The sequence below is a fragment of the Ochlerotatus camptorhynchus genome, unplaced genomic scaffold (genome assembly GCF_037179485.1).
Source record: "Ochlerotatus camptorhynchus isolate MF236.1 unplaced genomic scaffold, CSIRO-AGI_Acam_v1.1 ptg000112l, whole genome shotgun sequence".
NCBI classification, from domain to species: domain Eukaryota; kingdom Metazoa; phylum Arthropoda; class Insecta; order Diptera; family Culicidae; genus Ochlerotatus; species Ochlerotatus camptorhynchus.
Window position 1 is genome coordinate 3,007,666 of NW_027040602.1, and position 21,003 is coordinate 3,028,668.

The window sequence follows — 21,003 nt, forward strand, 5'->3', positions numbered from 1 at the left end:
CGCTCGTGTTGTGTGAGAGAGACGACGGTAGAGCATGAGTGTTCGAATACAAACAGACTGTCGCGCACGACAACGAAGCGAGTGTAGTAAAAAACGTCAACTGTTTTAACCCCTGCTGACAATATTTTCATTTTGATTTCCCTGAGTGTTTTTTTTTTTCAACATTAACAAGCGATAAGGTGAATCGGGCTCGAAGTTTGGAAGCAGCTGAATTAGGCTGAGTCCTACAATCTGCCTGTACAACTTTACTGTGTCATCATTTGAATCGTCGTCGCTAAACTCAGCAACAGCAGTTGGTATACAACTTAACCGGCGCTTATTGCTTGAATAACAAAACCAGACCTTATTATTTTGTTTTTTACCAAATTTTCTAAAATGATATAATAGAAAGAAAAAAACTTTTTCTCAAGAATCACAGAATTTTCAAGATTTTTGAAATATTTTTTCCAATATTGATAGAAAATTCAAAACGTTCCATTTTTTTAATTTTTTTTTTGTGGTATGCTTCTATGTAAGTATAAAAGAATAGTTTTTCAAGTCCATTGCCTCGCTATTGTTGTGAAATAAGTCATCGAACGAGATCGAAGATATGATCACTTTGGTACAGTGGAACTGCCGTAGTCTAGATTAGTTCAAATGTTTACTTCATAGCTCCTACTGTGATATATTTGCTTTCTGTGAAACATGGCGTTCTTTCGTTAACTTGAACGACTTTAAACATTATATGCCTTGATAGGGACGTTTTGCATGGAGGAATACTTTTAGGGATCAAAAAGTGCTACCCTTTCTACAAAATTTCTCAGTTTTAGACGAACCTCCCAGATCTGAAGTGATTTCTCTTTTTGCAAGGATATTATGAATCCAGTCGATAATGTATGTGTGAAAGTTTTTCTTCTTCATAACACGAGCCATTACATAATAGGGTGCGTTATCAAAAGCTACTTCAATGTCTAAGAAAGAACAAAGTGTATCTGGAAATTAGACAGTGGATGTGTCTGCATTTAAGCTGAATTAATAAATTCATTAACACTTTTCCATTGTCTTTAAAAAAAATACAGTTAAATGGAGTTGGTTGGAAATGCTAACATGAAGCTTTTTTTAAGTGTGATAATTTATTAGCTAGAGAATGATCTTTAGAAGAGAATAGGTGAATAGTTCCGTTAGAGTACGGCAGTATGAACATTGAATAGAAGTTGAAAATGAGCGAAAGGGCCATTAATGCGACAGTTTTTAAAGATAGACGCACATCTTTTGCCTAACCCGTACGATGTACGCGGAGACTTGAAGTATGTCTCCAAGTCTACAGGCAAAAAATGTGCATCCTTCTTTTGCTCATAAACTGACTGCGGCTGTGGAATAGTTCGAGCGACGTCTTCATCACTACAGTTAAATGTTTTAGGACTGCTTTTTCGGTTTTTAAAAAATCATGATTTTTTACACTCTAAACAGGTTCCTACAACGAACCTCAGTATGTAGTATGATTGTGCTTACTGCACATTATACGAATGAAAACATTGTAAAAGCTTTGATAAAGCTTGAGTAATTTAATACCTGGACGCATTGTTTATTTTGATTGATTGATTGATTTATCTTTATTAAGGAGGCTTTCAGCCTGAGGCTGGTTCGCCTCCAGGGTTTATTTTACTGCAGTGCTCCTAGCGGTTGGATGTGGAATGTTTTGACCACTAGCGTACACAGGAATCTTGTTAAGGAGGGGCAATTTTTTTTTCTATGGTGCAAATTGATGGGGATTACTCCAAAGTGCGTGGTGTATAGTGCTGTCCACCTCCCACTATTTCCTTATTTACTGTTCAATCTAGCTAATTTTATTTATTTTTCGCTTCGGTGGTGGTTCATCTTCTTCAATGCAAACTACTTTCAGACAGCCGATGGAAATTGGAAATTTAATCGATTAAGATCGGTTCGTCATTACATTGTGCAACGACGTAATCATGTCATTTTGAATACGGTACATGTGTACTGGCTATTTTTGGCACCTTCCGCCAAGTGTTTTTCCAGCACAGGATCGTAGTTAGCCACCAACTGGATGACACACTTTCCGCTCCTTCCGAATGTCCACGAAGTGGTCGGCCACCTTTACAAAGTATGCACACAAAGTCGACGAAATGTTCCATTATAGAGGGATTCTGTAGCCGCTTTGCCTCTCTAGCAGCAATCATAGCTGTTTTTTGGTGGTCCAGTTCTTTATCGATACCCTTCCTGGTTTTGAAATTTTTCCACGCTTCCATACATGGGTATCACTGCCACTGTGTTTGTCCAGCAACTCGGTCGCTTTCTTCCAATTTCTGAACCCTGTACACACTTAATTTTTTTCGCCGAAATTCCAACAGCCGAGCAGTTTTGCAATTTATTTTGCTGAGATTCAGTAAAACAATTGCCGAGACTCAGTTAACAAATAACATTAAAGCGGCGCCGGTGGTGTAGTGGAAGGCGTGATTACCTCTCACCCCAGCAGGCCTGGGTTCAATCCCAGTCGGCGCCGCCGGGATGTTCTGAGGCATAACATCTCTGATCACGCCTTCCTTCGGAAGGGAAATAAACCCGTTGGTCCCCGGTTCATGAGTTGTTGGGTCGATAGGGTAGGGTCCAGATGTGGGAGCTGCTTTCCTGGCGTCGGTAGCATTGGTGCTCAGCACGGAAAACAAGATCGACGGAAAACAAATCAAAGGAAAAAAAATAACATTTTGCTGTGATGTCAGCTAACAAACAGATATTTTGCAGAGATATCAACAAAAGTATATGCCGAGGTAATCGGCTGTTGGAGATTTTACCGGGCTAGATTAAGTGTGTAGGAATCGGACAACTTGGATCGCCCGAAAAGATCGGCAGCATAATGTTTTTGTGTATAATTGGCTTTGAAAATCCAGAATAGCATTGAAAATAGTTTTTAAAGTTTCGAAGATTTCTTGGAAGTTAAAGTTACAGTTCGACTAATATTTTGATAGAAAAATGTTGTAATAATGTTTTGCGTCATGCTCTTCTTTACAGGTTAAAAATATAAACCAAAGAAAATATATTCTTCAAGGTACTGGTATCATATTTTATTCAGTTACCTTTCTGAAATTTTGTGCATTACGTTGTTGTATAGTTTGAAGGCATCGTTACAGTTTATTTTTGACTATGTCAAGGTTTTTTAAAGCCCTTATATGCTGTTGTAGTTACACTTTACTATAACCGTTGCGAGTACGTTAAACTTGGCCATTTTCAGCGAAAATTGGAGTTTTAATTTTTTTTCAAATTATGATTTAAATACCAAGGCTAATAGGATCATTAAAAAGGTTTAAAGCATATGTAACGATTGGAACAAAAGCGCACAAAACTATTTTGACAAGCGAGTACAGGATTGTTAACGGAATGACGACATGTGCGAAGGTTTGAGCATGTCAACCCTGTACCGCCAGTTGGGGTGACAGAAAACGATACCGAACATTCAACATGTTTTAGAGATAATATAAAGGATAAACCTGAATTTATTGCAACGCACATAAACAACTGTAAACTTTTAACCTGTGTAACAAATGGCTTGAAATTTTCAGAGAAGATTTTTACACGAACAATCGACCAGGGTTTAATGGCAAACTAATGCCCTTTTTTCAAATAGGGAATCCAAAAGCTGTCTTTAAACTTTGTACAGTTGCAAAAAAGTCCATCCTCAGAATTCCTTAAGGTTCTTTTCGAAGTTTTTAGAACTCTATGAACTCTTTTAAAATTCTTCTCAGAAGTCCTCTGGAATTATTTTTAGAACTCTTCTTGACTTTTACTCAGCACACCTTGGAACTGAAAATCCCTTAGAGTTTCAGAAGAATTTCCTCAGTATTATCCAGAAATTATTCCCGGAATGAGCTAGAAATTATTGGTACTCCTTTGTCATTTTATTCAAAATCCCTTTGGAATTTCACTCAAAATTTAATTTTCTCGGTATTCTTCCCGGAATTATATTGGAACTATCTACAGGATTCACTAGAAATTACCCGCTAAATTTTCTTGGAATACTTCCCAGAAATCCTTTGGAACTCCTCCATGCAGCAGATTGTTGCAAATCTTACACCAGAAATTTTCAATACAAACTTGCCCCCATAAACATTCAACTGACCAGAACGATGCAAATTTTCCACCGTTAATGTTCAATAAAAATTGCTTCTCCAATCTCTGATTAGGGCAGAGTTCCTTTTTCCATTTTCCACCAGACATTTTCAATATAGCTTGCTTCTCATATCATCAGAATGTTGCAGTTTTTCCACCAAATAAAGCTTGCCCCTATTTTCATATTTTGAGAATGTTCAGTAAATCAGCTTCCCTCCAATCATCAGAATGGTGCAAATTTTACACCAGAAAATATTATTAAAGTTTGTATCTCTATTCAGCAGAAGGATGCAAATTTAAGACCAAATTTTTTTTCCGAAAAACTTGCCCATCCGTTCACCAGAACGGTGCAGATTTTCCACCAGAAATTTTTAATAAAACTTGTGCCTTCATTTACCAGTGCAAGTTTTCCACCGGAAGATATATTTCATTTCATTTATCACGGCAATGCAAATTTTGCACCAGGAATTTTCAATAAAACATGCTCCTCCATTCACCAGAACGGTGCACCAAAAATTGTCAGTGAAGTTTGTTTCACTATGCACCTTTGTGGTGCAATTTTCAGGCTTTGCCTCTTCATGCACTCAATTTTCCACCATAAATTTTCAATGAAGCTTGCATTTATCAGAACGATGCAAATTATGCACCAGTAAAATGAATAAACCTTGCTTCTACATTCACCACAGTGCTACGAACTTTCCACCAGAAATTTTCAGTTAAATTTGCACCTCCAAATTTATAGCCAGAGTTATTCATTTTAATGACATGCACCACCTTGATGATATATTTACACCAGAAATATTCAATAAAAAGTTTTTTTTTTCGATTTACCACCACGAAGGTGAATTTTATCAATCTTAAATTTATCCTCTTCTTTTAGTCCACCTTGAAAAAAAATTAACCATAAATGTTTTGTATACACCACTGTCAATTTTTTGACCAAAAAATTTCATTGAAGTTTGTCCTTTCATGCACCTTTGTGCAGCAATTTTCAGGCACCATCTCAAAGGAATTGACGCAGTTAAAGGTTTTCAGTGCCCCTATATTATTTTATATCATAATTTTGTAAATGTGGAAATAAAAATCTTATTTGTATAAGGAGGGGCAATTGCCCCACCTTGCCCCGCCCTGTGCACGCCAGTGGTTTTGACAGCAGTTTGTTTTGAAATGTTTCGTTTTTCAGTGCTGAAAAGTTCGTCACGATTGATTTTTTTTTTAAAAAACTTGACGTGGTCAAGTTAAAAAATCGCGAAGTCTTTGAAATTGGCTAAATCGACCGTGTGCAGTGTTCTCAAACGTTTCCGTGAGCGGCATACTATCGATCGGTAGGATCATAGCAAGCGTCGTAGTGGAACTAACGATCGGAAGACGTATTTGAAAGTGTTGAGAACGGTTAGGGCGAACCCAGCGCTGTCGGATTATGATATCGCCAAGAAATTCAATGCCTTCCAAAGCACCGTGAGAAGGATTGGTCAGCGAGAAGGATTTCGATTTTTTTGGGGCCAGTAAGCAACCAAACAAGACACTGAAGTGGAATCTAGTGGCCAAAAGACGAGCCCGGATGTTGGACAATGAGATTCTTACAAAGTATGATGGATGAATCCTCATGGTCGACGAAACGTATGTGAAGATTGGTTATGGGCAGCTTCCCGGACAAAAGTTGTATAAAGCCCCTGGTCGAGGTGATGTCCCTAGCAAGTTCAAATTCGTTTTTGCCGATAAATTTACAATAAAGCTTATGATCTGGCATGTATTTGCAGCTGCGGGCAAAAAACCCACTCATAAAATAAATCACATAACCAGTGCACAATATGCATGTGAATTTCACACAACTTTCACGTGATCTCATAATTGGAAATTGTACTACTACATCACATGAACACCTTATGTGTCAAATGAAATCTATATGATTATTCACATAGAATTTATTGTGTTATGTGATTTTTTTTCCTTGATTTTTTATTTCCGTTGATCTTGTTTTCCGTGCTGAGCACCAATGCTACCGACGCCAGGGAGAAAGTTACCAGACCTGGACCCTACCTATCGACCCATCAACTCATGGACCAGGAACCAACGGCTTTACTAAGTCGTGATCAGAGATTTCATGTCTCAGATAATCCCGACGGCGCCGACTGGAATTGAACCCAGGACTTTTGGAGTGAGAGGCAATCACGTTTACCAATACACCACCGGCCTCGCTGTTAAGATAAAAAATAAAATTTTATTGGAAAAATATTACGTGCTTCCCTTATAGAAACGATGTTATTTTTTTACAGTGTAGCCCCGTAATTTAAGGACAAAGTTCACGGAATCCCTCCATTTCACCAGCGGGCAGAAGCAGCGGGTTCGATTCCCGGTCCGGTCTATAAACAATTGTGGACGTATTCAAAGATCTCTGAGTAGAGAGACGGCGTATTGTTCCAGTTGAGACGCAATAGATAAGAAAAAGGTAACAATGCCCCGCATAGCTACGAGCGGAACTTTTGCGTCCATTTGATGCAATTTAATTCAATACCATGCGATAGGCACGGTCCAGTCACGAATGTATGTATCTTCCAAATTGACAAGGAAAAGCGGGATCAAAAGATTTAATTTTAATTACACATCGACCAAATCTACCCCTAATCCGAGGGATGATAAGAAACCGACTCGCTGCTGCGGGCTCTTGAGTTACTTTCGTGCGGTTACTTAATCAAACACAGCTTGGTTGCATATCCGATTGGATGTTTCGCTAGAGTCTCCTGACCTGAAAACTCAAACTCGTATAATGAAGCAGTTGTTGGTGTTAACCGTATTGATCGCCCTCGCTGGATTAACCGCTGCCGCCAGCGTCGGTGGGTCTTCACGCAAGATCGATTGGAGCTTGGTTAGACCGATTAGCGAGTTTCCGCACGTTGCTCGACGAATTCAGAATTTGATGGGAGATGCGGTTGGCACGAAGACTAACAGCAATCAACGGATCGTCGGTGGACAGATCGCATCTCCTGGACAGATTCCCTATCAGGTATAAGAATAATCTTGGACAGCTAAAGTCTTGCTAATTAGCTATTTTCGTAGGCAGCAATCCTAGCTGATGTGGAAGATGGAACAGGGCTTTGTGGCGGAGTGCTGATCTCATCGAACTACGTATTGACCGCAGCAACTTGCGTTGCCGGTGCCAGCGAGGGAACCATTATCCTAGGAGCCCAGAACCTTCAGAACGAAAACGAAGACGGTCAGGTGCGAATGGATTTCACCGGTTCGGATGTTCACGTTCACGAAGAATACTTAGAGTTTATCTTCAGACACAATATTGCTGTGATTAGATTACCACAATCGGCACCGGAAACAGACCGAATTCGCGTGGCTATTTTACCAACTGCGGCCGATTCCCGAACATTCGCTGGAATGCAAGCGACTGTTAGTGGATTTGGACGAACATCGGATGCCAGTACCTCGTTTTCGGACGTGCTTCGTTACGTGTCCAATCCGATCCTGACAAATGCCGATTGCAACGCGGGCTGGTGGGGCGATCTCGTCGACGGGCAGAAAATGTGTCTGGCTTACATAAACGGTCGTGCACCGTGCATTGGCGACGCTGGTGGCCCACTTACCGTACAGGATGCTGGTCAAAGTTTATTGGTCGGCTTATTCTCGTTTGGATCTGTTCTGGGATGTGAATCCCAATGGCCTGCGGTGTTTGTGCGTACCACCTTCTACCTGAATTGGATCGCGTCGAATACTGATGTTGTTATCAGGTAAAACGCTGCTAACTAATGTATCCACAATTTTCTGCGTATATCGATGGAAACGGCAAAGTCTAAGTTTTGAATGGTGTGTATCGATAAGATAAATAAATGCGTTCTGATTTCGGGCGGTTGAATACCTACGGTGGTTTTGATAAGGGATCATGTCTTCTGTCAAATTAAACAACTTTTTTTTTTGAAGATGAAATGAGTTTCTTAATAATATTCAGGCAAATATTTGAAGGGATTTTAGTCATTCATTTAGATGATTGATGGTCATTTTTATCATGAAATCAGCTTCATAGTCGTTCTTGATGCTTATTTTGCCACTCGAAATACTTATTTTTGGGAGTCACCATTTTCTTATCTATACCTAAAAATAATACTGATATAATAAAGTAGACATTTAGGGGAAATCCTAGGAGATTGTTAGGAGTCTCCGTAGGTAAGGCGCAATAACAAAGCGAAATCGCGTAACTGAAAATCAGCGTAAAATTTAGAATTTGAACATACTGTTTTCACCCGAAGAATGCGTTACCCATTGAGTTCTACCCACCGCATTTTCTCGGCGAATTTTCAACCAATCGCTCTGATAGTGACTAGTTCTCCACTGACACTACTCACATACAAAAAATCCGACCGGCTGGTTGACAACCCACTGAGAAAAAGCGGTAGGTAGAACGCGTTCTTTGGGGGATACAGTTTAGATGTACTATGTTTAATTTGCTATTCAGGGAATTTAACCAGCAAATCAAGAGAATGTCCTAGGTAGGGTAAAGTTTCTTCAATAGTTTTTGACGTAGGATTACGTCATTCAGCAACATATTGGGGGTGCAATTTAAAAAAAAAAACCAAAATTGACCGCGTTACGAAAAGTGGTCAGGTTTTGACTACTTATGACTCTGTCAATATCGGATGGATTTTATTTCCAAACAAGCCAATCTATTGGAATTTTTTCTACAAGTCTATTCATTTTATTAATTTTCAATAGGTCACTATTGAAAATTACACAAATGTACAACTGTTGCAATGGTGATCAAAATTATCACCCATTGCCTGCAAAAAGCGCTTTCCCTAACACAGATTCCAAAATCGAGTTCCATCCGGTCTCCCCGAGCGGTGCTTATTCAATCACCGTGTGTGAGGGTGTCCGGTTGGTCGTCATCAGCAGCATCAGCAGCAGTGCTTTCGGTGTGTGGCGTTGAACATTGTTCTCCAGTACACAACGAAACGATGCTCGCAAGTAGCAAGCTGCAGCCCACATGAGCGTCCTGTCACCGAAGAAGGAGGAAGAAGTCGCACCGTTACTGATAGGATTAGGTAGCTCTTCATGAGTCGCTGTGGACCATATGTGCCAAGCGCGTCACCCTCGTTCCAAACAACATATAGCTCGCCAGGTTCATCGGTGTTGAACACCCTAATAGCTCAGCATTACTCAACCATCACCACCATAAATTATTGTTGATTCAGCGTTAATTTTCATTGAACGTTCGCTCGTCTTGCTGCCAGCCACATCACCCCCAAAGCTCATTGATAATGTACCCAGCAATCAAACGTTTGTGGTCAAATTGTATTGTACAGTATTGAAGTGGTACATACAAATTCTCGCAATGACCGTTGACCACAAACACTTCGAATTAAGGTAGGTTTTCTCCTAGACGCTAGAAAAAGGAAAAAAAATCTAGAATTTATATGATTGATTGCAAATATCTTGCGATTGGAAAATTTTAGCTAGAAATTGATTTTTTGATTTTTTTTTATATTATCTATTGAATAAACCAAAAATTTCGCGCGTTTTTTTGCATGAAAATGCGTAATTTTGTCATAAGAAAACGAGGTGTTTCCGTAATGGGAAAAAGTGCTTTCCCTAACACAGTCGCCGAATATTGATACCGAGCACGTAATCCTACGTCAAATCTACGGTCGTGTCTTGGATACAACCTGTTACTTTTTTTCAGGCTTCCTCCAGAAGTGTCTTCCAATCATCCCCAGAAGTTTTTTTTTCTAATTCCTGCACAAGCTCTTTCCTTTTTTCCCCGGAAGGGACCTTCCTATTTTCTCCGGAAAGTTTTTTCAACTTCTCTAGTTTCTTCCGCAATTGACTATTAGCTTCCTCTGGAAGTTTCGTCCGATTTTTCTCGAATGTTTTTCATTTTCCTCGTGGTTGATTTTTCATAAACAAACACAAGTCCTTTTGGCTTTCCCTGAATGCGTTTTTTTTAGTTCCAGGACTTGTTACGAAGATGAAACCGAGTTTTTTTTATACAATATTAAAAAATTAAAGTTCCCTGGGCTTTGGCAAAACATTGAGGTAGTTTAATTAGGCTACCAGGTACCAGGGCTGATCTGGATCTTTACCACATTGGAAAGATGCACACTAGTGTTGCCAGATCAGTGTTGATGCTTACCAAAAGTGCATTTGAACAGATTAATCATCACCGTGCATTGTTTATTGCTCTGCACTAATAATAAATGATTAAGCACAGCATTTGATATTTTAGTAGGACTGCTGGATTTAGTCGCAGTGGAAATCAATCCTTTATTGAATTGGATTTATTTCTATGGATATGCACGTTTGGAAAGTATCATCACAAAGATTCTGCACTCGGTCTACAGCTTGTGGGCGGGAAGCGTTGTGTTTGTTTTCGTTTTTTTTATCTATTTATAGAGTCAATTCTTAGAAATACAAATCTTCAAGAAAACTAACAACACGGAGTCTGGAAACGGCAATGTTTCATTCAAAACGTCAAGTATTTTAAGAATATCGGGTGAGACCAATCTAATTGTATTTAATCTTATTTTTGTGTAGTAGGATATTCCATGGAAACGCTCCGGGTTATTATGAAGCCCTCCCCATTGGCTAGTTTTTAACCTGGACGTTTGTGGGCGGACCTAATATTATGCTTCATAGTGGAGCGTTGGAGACGGTTGGTTTAGGTCCGGCATCGTTGTCTCATGCCGTGGCAGAATGGCGTCATGAGCATGCGCTGAGGATTACTGAGCGTCCCCTCTCTGATGAACCATTGCATGAGCGAACCAAAGTTCTAGACTAACATTTGGAAAAGGCGCAACTCCAAAATGACCATATCGAGAAAATCGCTTCCGAATTTTGATGACCTAAAAATTAATCCTATTTCACGACTTTCCATTTTCTGGATGATTTTATAAGCTTTACATATAGTTAATAGTGTAATTTATCATCATGCATCACTTAAAACTCAAAAAAAAGTTTTCTTTGTCGTCAAATTGAGAGTAAAACATCATACGCCCTGATAATTTCTTACATGTTGTTACCCCCCGGATCTTCCATCCTTTGAACTGCCAACACTGGTGATACGCCGTAGAAATATACCCTCGGGATTTTTTGTTTGTTGTTCCGCCTTCGTTCTTCGTTCGCAAATTTTGTGAGAGTGGAATTACGCCCGGAGATTTTTGGTTTTCAGCGTTCACTCGGCTGTCGACAAAAGCAGGCCACTCTCAATGTGTGCTACGCGATCGTCTGTTTTCTCGGCAGCAACCATTGTGTGGTCCTCCTCATTGTTCTTCATCAGCAGTTCTTTCGGTCAATGCGTCGTCGACTTTGGAAAGCAACCGTTTCGTGATGAGTGTGTGAGTGCTGACCACGTTTTGCGTCCATTGCTGCAATCCCGTACGACAATTTGCCATACAATGAAACTACTGGAAGCGGCTCCAGTTCTGATGGAGGAGGCTTTTTGGATAGCGGAAGATAAAGTGTTTATTGTGTTGTACCTTTTGACTATAGTTTTAAAATGTATTGTATAGTGACCAAAAATCCTCGGCTCTGTAAAGTTAATTCGGTTGAGCCTTATCAAATAAATTAATAAAAATTTAATTTTTGGTTTTCGTTGTTTACACGTGAAATATCAATCGGATGGATTTCAAATGAATCAGGCGTGACTAGATACTACAGAATCAGTACGTTTGGCATATTAAAACAATATAATTCGTAGCTCTGGTGCAAGGCGTACCAACCAGATGCATCATAGAGTTGAAAGTTGGAAATACGCCATGTAAGAAGAAACGTTTTTGATGATTTGAAGTGATATTTTCTTCTACTTTTTCGTTCAAATGTTAGTCTAGAGTTCTAGCCTGAAGTGATAGTATCACACTTGTTACTCCTTTATTTGAAAGCCGCGTTGTAGTACGCTTACGTATAGGGACTGACGTTGGGTGCGATACTGGCTGGTTTTTTCCGCAAATCACTCTTATTTTATTAATTTTTACACAGATAGATTTATTAGGCTAATGAGATATCAAGAGCAAATTTTCATTACGTCGAATGTAACAAAGGTAAACAAAGTCGAGCTATCAGTGTCAATCGATGCTCCTGCTATTACACTATATACTGTCCGAATATAGGATCACATCCCATTTTTAAATTTATTTACCAGTCGAATTGCTTTTTGACGTAATCACCTTCCGATCAAAATAGTTTTCGATGTTACTTAAGTCACCCAATTTCTATGGAGATGCCGTTTGACTTAAGTAACAGCGCTGAGAAACCCGTGAAAAGTGTACGTTCGTCGTTTCGCTTTCCCATTATTAAAGTGAATAAATCGAACTGTTTGTTGCTAAGATGATTTCGGTGGTCCTAAAATGATGAATGGGCTGCACGTAAGGAGGCGTAATTGATAATTCTCCCGAATATTCTGGTAAATACACTTTGACTTAAGTAACAATAGGGGCCACCAAACGACGTATAATAACTTTTGACTCAAAAACCAGTATTTTTTAGCATGAAAGCTAGCGATTTGCATTTGTATGATTAAAACCCTGCTAAATATGTTAAACATTGCTATCACTATGAGATTATATGTGTTTACTTGGAAATAGGAATAACTTTTCGGTCATCAAAACAAAACTTTATTTTTCTCGGATTGGTGCGAATGTTACTTACGACATAATGAAAATTTGCTCTTGATATCATAATCATCAAACGAACTTAAATGAGAAAATTTAGACAGCCTAATAACATTTAGTAGATTAACAAAAAAGTTTGGATGCGGGGGGTCCACTTAGGGAGGCAACTAGCCTTTAAAGCAATCTTATCTTTCTTTATTAAAGAGACTTTCAGCCATTGGCTGGTTCATCTCTGGCCTTTAAAGCAACTGGCAACTAGCCTTTTCATATATTGTCTGTTTATTTTGATAGTTGCTTTAAAATATCAATTTAATATATATGTGAAAGGCAGAATGGGTGGGACATTTTGCAGCACACATCTAGTACTATGTGTCATTTCCTCAAAACCCCCCAATAACCGACCTGTCCAATCCCTTCCCATGGCGTTCAAGTGGTCCGCATAGACTATTCAGCCATTACCCTTTCTTTATCCTCGGCTTTGGATTGACTTGCGCTCCCATTGCCCCACCAAACGCTGCAAAATGAAAATGAAATATTAAAACATTAAAGTTTTGATAATTCGACTCCAAATTCAAGTACAGAGAACTCAGGAGACCAGTCTACAGTTTATCAAAATATTTCTTCAAAATTCACCGGATACAACCATAAACTCTCATCGCGCCCCATTATTTGGAAGAAATTCTTCAAAACATGCCGATGTACCGCTTGAGTAAGTGCAGGCTCAGCTGCTAGCTACCAAGCTATCTATTCTATTTCGATGATTTAAGGCGGTTTTAGAGGTAATTTTGGCACAATATCTGATAGTTCACGTCACCAATGGGAATTCGCATTGAAAACGCTGACGGACGTTAACGGCATTACCAACCTTGGTATTGAGTTTGAGGAATTTCTCATAGTAGGTCACAATCGACGAAGGTTTGAATACCAGTGCTTAAGGCATCAATAGGAAACTCGACAAAATCTTGAGCAGGTCAACTTTTGAACAATAAATTAAATTTCTGATATATTGCAGCATACGAAACTGAAAACTTTAACCGATGGTCACTCTAAATCAGCAATTCTTTCGTGCAATTCGTCTGCTCCAGAATATTGAGAATCACAACAGCGAGAAACATTCTTATCGTCGAATTTCAATCGGACATGTCCATCTATGTACCTATTTACTGGCTCTTCCAAAGTGAATTGTATCTCACAGTTGCCGTCGTCGTCGTCGTCGTTCCGGTAGAAATCAATAAAACAACACCCTGACTCAGTTGCGCATCCAAGTACTGTTTCAACACGCAACGCGCAATGATCAAATCACTTGTTCTTTTAGTCATTCTCGTGACCTTGACCCTTCGCCGGGTTCATGGCGCACCGACGGGTGATACCGGGTGGCACGCGATGGAAATGTCCAGATTTTGGGTCAGACTTCCAAATTTGGACTACCGGAAGAGCCAAGTGGGAGCAAGTGAAGCGAGTATTGGTGGTTCAAAGATTGCCGGTGGCATGATAGCGAAGATGCAGCAATTTCCGTACCAAGCGGCAATCTTAGTGAACTTTCCAGATGGATCGGGGATTCTCTGCGGAGGAGCGATTCTTTCGACGACCTTTGTTCTGACGGCTGCACATTGTTTGCAAGGAGCGATCGACGCCACAGTTATTCTCGGAACGAATGTGATCAGTATTCCAAGTGACGATCAAGCTGTGGAGATCGACGTGAGCTTGCACGAAATGCTCCTGCATCCACAGTACGATCCGGTTGATGTGCTGAACGATATCGCCATCGTGCGGTTGATCAAGGCGCTTGTATTTTCCAGTGAGTTGTCCTCATTCAATGGAATGTGACCGGTAGTGATATCGTTTGTGTTTTTCCCCGTTGTTCTAGATAAGATTCAATCAATTCGACTACCAAGTAAGAATGAAGCTCAACTAGATTTGGTGAACACCGATGCTACCGTTTCCGGGTGGGGAGCGCTGAGTGAAGAAGAGTTTGCCGAAATCAGTGACACCATTATGCTAGAGTTGCGATACGTCGATAATCCAGTGATTTCCAACGAGGTTTGTAAAAAAGTGTTCCAAGATATGATTCGTGACTTCCACGTGTGTGTTTCCGGTGATAAGGGACGAAATGCCTGCCAAGGAGATTCAGGTGGTCCTTTGACAGCTCATCTGAATGGCAAGATCACACTGGTAAGGATGATCAGCGGTGTTACGGTTTCCATGTTCTTCTTTAATGTGTGACTCATTACAGATAGGAATTGTCTCGTACGGTTCAACCGATGGTTGCGAAAAAGGTTCACCTGCTGTCTATACACGAGTTGGTTCTTATCTAGACTGGATAACGCAGCACACCAATATTCCGGTGGAAAATTAAATGATGAATCTTCATTAAGATAACAAGTGTGTCATCAATAGGGTTTGTTGTCTAATAAATTGATACTTTTTATCCATGACTATATGAGTATGTTGAAAATAATTTCTACCGACCCTATTTCCGTTATGTATTCTTTATCTGTATCTTCTCGCAATTCCCAAAACAATCACCAGGCTAATCACTTTTGCAGTTGGGTAATTATCTACTGAATTGTATAAATACACCTCAAAAGCAAGATTGGCCCTTAGTTCTATTCATCAAAATCCGATTGCACGGTAGCCTTATCGGTTCTGAAAGTGGCTTGACAATGCGCAAATTATTAGTGCCTCTAACTGCACTGCTGGCTGTGGCCAGCTTCAGTGCTGCCTACAGTGTTCCTAGTGCCCATATTATTCGTCTACCCATAGCAAAAGAGTTGCCTGAATTTACTTCTGCCAACAATGAAGCACGTGAACGGATTACCGGAGGAGAGTACGTGGATCCAACCGACATTCCGCATGCTGCCGGTATCATAATAGCAGGTCCAGTTGGAAATAGATTTTGCGGTGGATCGCTTGTTTCCCTGAATTATGTCCTCACGGTGGCCAGCTGTCTCGTAATGTAAGTGTGTGATCAAAATATTACAGAATTTGTTGCAGTAAACTTGTCTTTTTTAGTGGTCCATTCCCGACCACGGTTCTGCTAGGAGCATCGGATATGAATAACATTGATGGTTTGATTGCTGCCACTGAAATGATCATTCACGCCGAGTTTGATCTTCAATCAGGACAGAATGACATTGCCTTGCTACAGCTAGAGCGAGCAGCTGTTGTTGGAGGTTTGATAGTTAAAATTTTTGATAACAAAATTTTCCCAACTCACAATTTGGCACTGATTTACAGACACCATCCGACCGGTCCGACTACCAAACTGGCGCCAGGTCCAGTCGCCCTTTTTGAACCAGCTGGCAACGGTGTCTGGATGGGGAGCATTGTTCCAAAATGCACCTGAAATCCTCCCTCTGTACGAACTCCGTCAGGTACACCTGCCGGTCATGTCCAATCTGAACTGTGCTCTCCGATTCCCGGGATCGATTACCGAGAATCAGATCTGCGGAGCGACCGACATGGGCTCACCGTGCCAAGGAGACCAGGGTGGTTCGCTGACGGTGGCAGATCCCGATGGCAGGTCCACTCAGATCGGAATCTTCGCCTACGTTTCGATTCTGGGATGCAACTCGGGATGGCCGGCGGTATTCACCAGGATTACGCCGTATCTGTCCTGGATTGAGTCCAACTCGGATGTTATGATTCTGGATGATTTTGAGTACTGAAGTACTGAGCGCTTGTTGGTTTGGCGATATTGCAGAGTTTGAACTAGAGGTGAGAATTCAAATACAACGTTGAATTTTAAAGGTAATGAATAAACGTTGTGCTAAACTAATTTCAGTTTTTTTTTATTTTGAGATATTACTTCCCATCGACAATGAAAAGCGATAAAACACAGATGTTATTATTATTATGCACGCTTAGATTTTTTTTTTGCCACAATGGGGACTAGACTGCCAATGAATGTATGGGAAAAATTTGACCATCAAATTTCGCTAACAAACCATATACAAAATGTTTATTGCCTCGAAAAATGACCCTATGCCAAATTTGAGCTCAATCGGATATGATTTAGGGGTGGCGCAAACGCGTCAAAGTTTGACTTTTTTCACTCTCGAAAATCTCCCAAAGGGGGGGGGGGGGTACATGAAATTTCGGAAATCAATTTTTTTTTGATGCCAAATGTCTTAAAAATGCATGAAACGTCGAGATTTGGGGCCTCCCTTAGCTTAGTCGGTAAAGGCGCAGCTACAAACCACGACCATGCTGGAGGTGGCTGGGTTCAATTCCCGGTCCGGTCTAGGAATTTTTCGGGTTTTAAAATTTCTCGACTTCCCTGGACATAGAAGTATGATTGGACTTGCCACACAATCATATCAATGCAAAAATGGTACAGGCATCGAAAGCTCTCATTAATTACTGTGGAAGTGCATCTAGAACACTAAGTTGAGAGCACGCAATAAGCTAATATGCGATATGCAATAAGCTTGAAATGCGAAGAAGAAGAAGAAGAAGAAGAATAAGAAGAAGACGTCGAGACTTGGTGTTATCTCGGAATTTTTTTTTTCTTCAAAAATCGACTTTCTGGGACTTAGAATTTTTTCATGACTTCTATATGGAATACAGAAGATTGACGAGTTTGCTTCTAAAACTGTTCACAACTGTCTCCAACCTGCTTATATATCGAATTAAACCACCATTTAGGATCTAATACGAAATAATTCACTAGGGTGGTCCAATTATACTTCATTAGGGTGGTTCAAAAATTCAAAAATATATGAAAAACCACAACTTTTCATCAGAAATTCCTAAAATCAATTGTAAAAATATCTTGAATTGCGTTAATCTGTTTTTTTTTGGGAATCATGAGTTTTACACAAGAGGAACATTTGCCTGAAAAGATGAAAAAATACTTGTTTTATACTTTACCATATATTTCCTTATTAGCTACACCAAATCAGATTTCCTGGTCCTGATCTTCAACTAATTGTAAAATACACTGCTTTTGATCTTCATCCATTAATAGTTTTGAATTGTATGTTTTAATCAATGCTACATATACCACGCTCTGCATTATCATTAACTACTTCCAAACATTGAACCCGTCTTTTGGCATTTTTAAACTCGATGGAACTACTCCACTGCTCCATATCGACATTCAGCAACGACTTCGGAATTTGGAGAGGTTTTGAATAAGTTTTCAATACCACTGCTGCCTTGTACAAACGAGTGTAGTTCAATCGTTGAAATATCGTTGGATTCAACAATGGGTCTGGCTGTAATGTTTTTATGAGTATCTGTAAAAAAAAATCATTAGAAAATTAAATGCAAATGTATCAATTAAAGCATTTACCTGATAGAAGTAAGGCTTCGATGACCGTAGACCTGGAGGTCTACATTTTCGTCGAACAGACATAGTCCGACAAGGCTGTTGTCCAAATATTGCAAGTGAGTTAACATTCCTTTATGTACTGCTTTCGCAACGTCTTCATCAACAGTTTCATATTCCTTCAATATTTTTAACAGGTTCAGATCGTTGTTGGGTGCCATCGCAGCACACGGAGAAAGAAACCAACTTTTCAAATAAATTTTTACAATGAACACACAAAATCGAGCTAGTTGATTTTTAGTTTTATCTGGTAAAGCAAATTCATGCCGAAGAATAAACATTTTCAAAGAATAAATGATTTTGGCCATCCACCTTGCATTGTGGAATGCACCAGGAGCTCTTATTTGTAATTTTTCATCGATTTTTCCACCCAAATATAAAATGGCAAGTTGTAGAACCTCTCGGTAATCACCACGGTGGTGTTGCTCTCTAATTTGTTTTTCATAAAACTCCAATAACGCCAATCTTTCTATTTCCGAAATAGCTATTTAAAAAAAAATCATCATCCATACCTGAGTGGTATGAAGTCTTTTCCAAAATGTGCCATTTTAATTGGAATTCCTTAAAAATCTCAACATTTGGAGACTTTGACCTTTAAAATTTCAGAATTTTGAAAGCTTTGCCAAGTAGCAGTTCATGTATGTGGTGTCTACAAGGGAGGCCTGACACGCACCTTTTTTTTTCTACCGGTGTTTGATGCAGTAGTATCAAAAGATGTAAACATAATTCTGAAAACAAACGATAAAATAGTCAGAATTCTGAGGTGAACATACAAGATCATACCTGTCCGCAAGCCCCCATTCGACGACTGCATTGTACACCGCTTCTGCTTGTTGTGCCCCCGTAGAGTTTTCGATGGGTGGAACAGCCAATAATTTGCTAATGCCTTCGCCTGATAAAACTATGGCCAAGCGCTCGGTTTTTGGTAGAGCTTTGGATGGTAATATGTTAGGTAGCAGCTTAGAATCCCAATGTACTGTTAAATTTGTATCTGGCTTAAACGACGCTTTTAAATCATGTTGCGTTTGTAAGCGAATTCCTGCTCTGGCGATTCTGACAGATTCCTTGTTCAACAATAATGATGAAACATCGTGCCCTAAAGCTTTAGCGATCGATGATAATAGAAACACAGCATTTCGATCACTCACTTTACAGCGGTCCAATGCAGCAGCTACCTCAACTGTAACAACTCGTATCAGTTGCGATTTACGTGTCAAAGCTGGTTTTGGAGAACCTAGAACGTTCAAAATATATTATTCTAAAAGAAAAAAAAAAAAAAACATTAGTAAAACATCACAGCGTACCTGTTTTTGGAGAAGCTCTTTCGGATGTACTAGGCGAGTACACTGACCCAGCCTGGCTGTCGTTTTGTGATGATGTTTCAATTGAGGTTGCACTACAAATTTGATCCGGTCTTTGGCTTGACCCTTCTTCGTCAACATCGCTACACGAAATGGTTTCATTGGTAGGGAGTTGTTGTTATTCACATCGTCGTGATTGTGCGCTGCTAAATTTGTCGATTTTTTAACACACGGGCTATCGTTATTCGTTTTTTTTCCGTTCGGTATACCTGTAATATTGTACTGGTTGTTAGTGGAAAGTGCAGTTCGTTGCGATAATCGTGTAATTAGAGCATATTTTGTGTTGTGAAAACAGTGAAAAAGTTATCCAATCAGTCATATTGTAGTGTCTAGCATTGGGTGATCTTGAGAATCCAATTCCTCTTTGCGTATTAGAGCATCTCCACAGCTGTTTCTAAATCACTTTTGGAAACTGAGTCAGCATGACTTCCAGTTAAAGTTAAAGGCGATGAAGAATCCGTCTCCTGCATGGCTTTTTTGCGACAGAATGATTCACCTAAAGTGCGGGTGCAGTTTCGAACGCCTTTGGATACGGTTGTGTTTTAAGTTTGTTCTCTGTTTTGTGCGTGCGTTCGCTCTCATAGTTTTCAGCTGCAATTTCCGGATTATCGCTGGCGCTCTGCCTCCCGGACGTTTATACGTGTTTGATTGGTAGTTTTCTCGCTTTCCGGGAAGTTTTAGAATAGAGAAAGAAAACGTGATTCAACATGTTTGCAAGCATCAGAAGAGATGTCGCGATCTGCGTTGTTTGATTTTCTCCCGGACCAGAAATTAGTGGCATCGCGAGTGATAATTTTTAATTTCAGTTTATTTACGCGCTGCAAGGTGCGTGAAAGAGCTCGGCACAATCGGTGTTGATTTTGGCTCGCTTGTAACTTTTTTTTGTTGTGTTTTCGAAAGAAATTGATCGAAATTGTACCAAAAGTGCTTCTGAACGTGTTTCGCAGTTGGGTGTGGTGAAATTCGTGAATTCGCGGTTTATGTTCAGTGAAAATTCCGTATCACAAAATTGCTCACCGAGTGTCCTTTTTTTGCCGTTCGACGACGACGGGTTTGCGAGAGAAAAATAAGCATCGGGAATTTGCTCCCGGATGTATTGATTTGGTGAGTACGTTCCAGTTGAAGATTGTTCTTATACATATCTCGATTGCATTTGCGGGCAGATGAGTTGGTCGCCGGTAAGGGCCAGTAAGTGCTGCCAGCAGATGAATCAAGAGGTATTCGAAACAAAATTGATAAGAAATGTCCAGTCAAATCGATTTAATACAGTTGAACAAATTTCAAAACTATATACGTGCCAGATTTGGAAATAATATTTTTTGAATCTGGAAGTGTGTTTATGATACCATTATCCATTTGATAAAGGTAGAGTGAACATGCGGGGCTTATTGTAAGTAAAAGTGACCTCGGAGTGGTCGTGAATTACCAGGCATTCTGAAATGGGTCACTGGAGCTGCAATAGAGCTAACACCTTCTAACTCCCGGACTAAACCTGCTTTAATTTAAGGGTAATAAAAAGCAGTTTTCTTCCATAATAACACTTTCGGACAGTGGGGGTTAGATTGTGCACACACACACACACACGAAATGGTTTCATTGG

General features: G+C 39.8%; 2 protein-coding genes across 2 annotated transcripts; both read left to right on the forward strand.

Annotated features, from left to right (window-relative positions):
* Window positions 1-6,772: 6,772 nt before the first annotated feature.
* On the forward strand, window positions 6,773-7,969 carry LOC135699610 (brachyurin-like). Its single transcript, XM_065219918.1, has 2 exons — window positions 6,773-7,108; window positions 7,162-7,969. The coding sequence occupies exons 1-2, from the start codon at window positions 6,872-6,874 to the stop codon at window positions 7,843-7,845; spliced, it is 921 nt and encodes a 306-aa protein (XP_065075990.1). The 5' UTR covers window positions 6,773-6,871; the 3' UTR covers window positions 7,846-7,969.
* A 6,016-nt stretch (window positions 7,970-13,985) lies between these two features.
* Window positions 13,986-16,378, forward strand: LOC135699625 (transmembrane protease serine 9-like). The gene is made up of 6 exons (XM_065219932.1): window positions 13,986-14,508; window positions 14,578-14,882; window positions 14,944-15,054; window positions 15,299-15,666; window positions 15,723-15,883; window positions 15,948-16,378. Exons 1-6 carry the CDS (start codon window positions 14,001-14,003, stop codon window positions 16,376-16,378), a joined length of 1,884 nt encoding a protein of 627 aa, XP_065076004.1. The 5' UTR covers window positions 13,986-14,000.
* Window positions 16,379-21,003: the final 4,625 nt, after the last annotated feature.

What these genes read in the sequence shown, in the direction of transcription:
- LOC135699610 (XM_065219918.1), top strand. Translation starts at nt 6,872, where the DNA reads ATGAAGCAGTTGTTGGTGTTAACCGTATTGATCGCCCTCGCTGGATTA. An exon ending in CTGGACAGATTCCCTATCAG is followed by an intron (nt 7,109 to 7,161) that starts GTATAAGAATAA and finishes CTATTTTCGTAG; the next exon opens with GCAGCAATCCTAGCTGATGT.
- LOC135699625 (XM_065219932.1), top strand. Translation starts at nt 14,001, where the DNA reads ATGATCAAATCACTTGTTCTTTTAGTCATTCTCGTGACCTTGACCCTT. An exon ending in CAAGGCGCTTGTATTTTCCA is followed by an intron (nt 14,509 to 14,577) that starts GTGAGTTGTCCT and finishes CCGTTGTTCTAG; the next exon opens with ATAAGATTCAATCAATTCGA. An exon ending in TGAATGGCAAGATCACACTG is followed by an intron (nt 14,883 to 14,943) that starts GTAAGGATGATC and finishes GACTCATTACAG; the next exon opens with ATAGGAATTGTCTCGTACGG.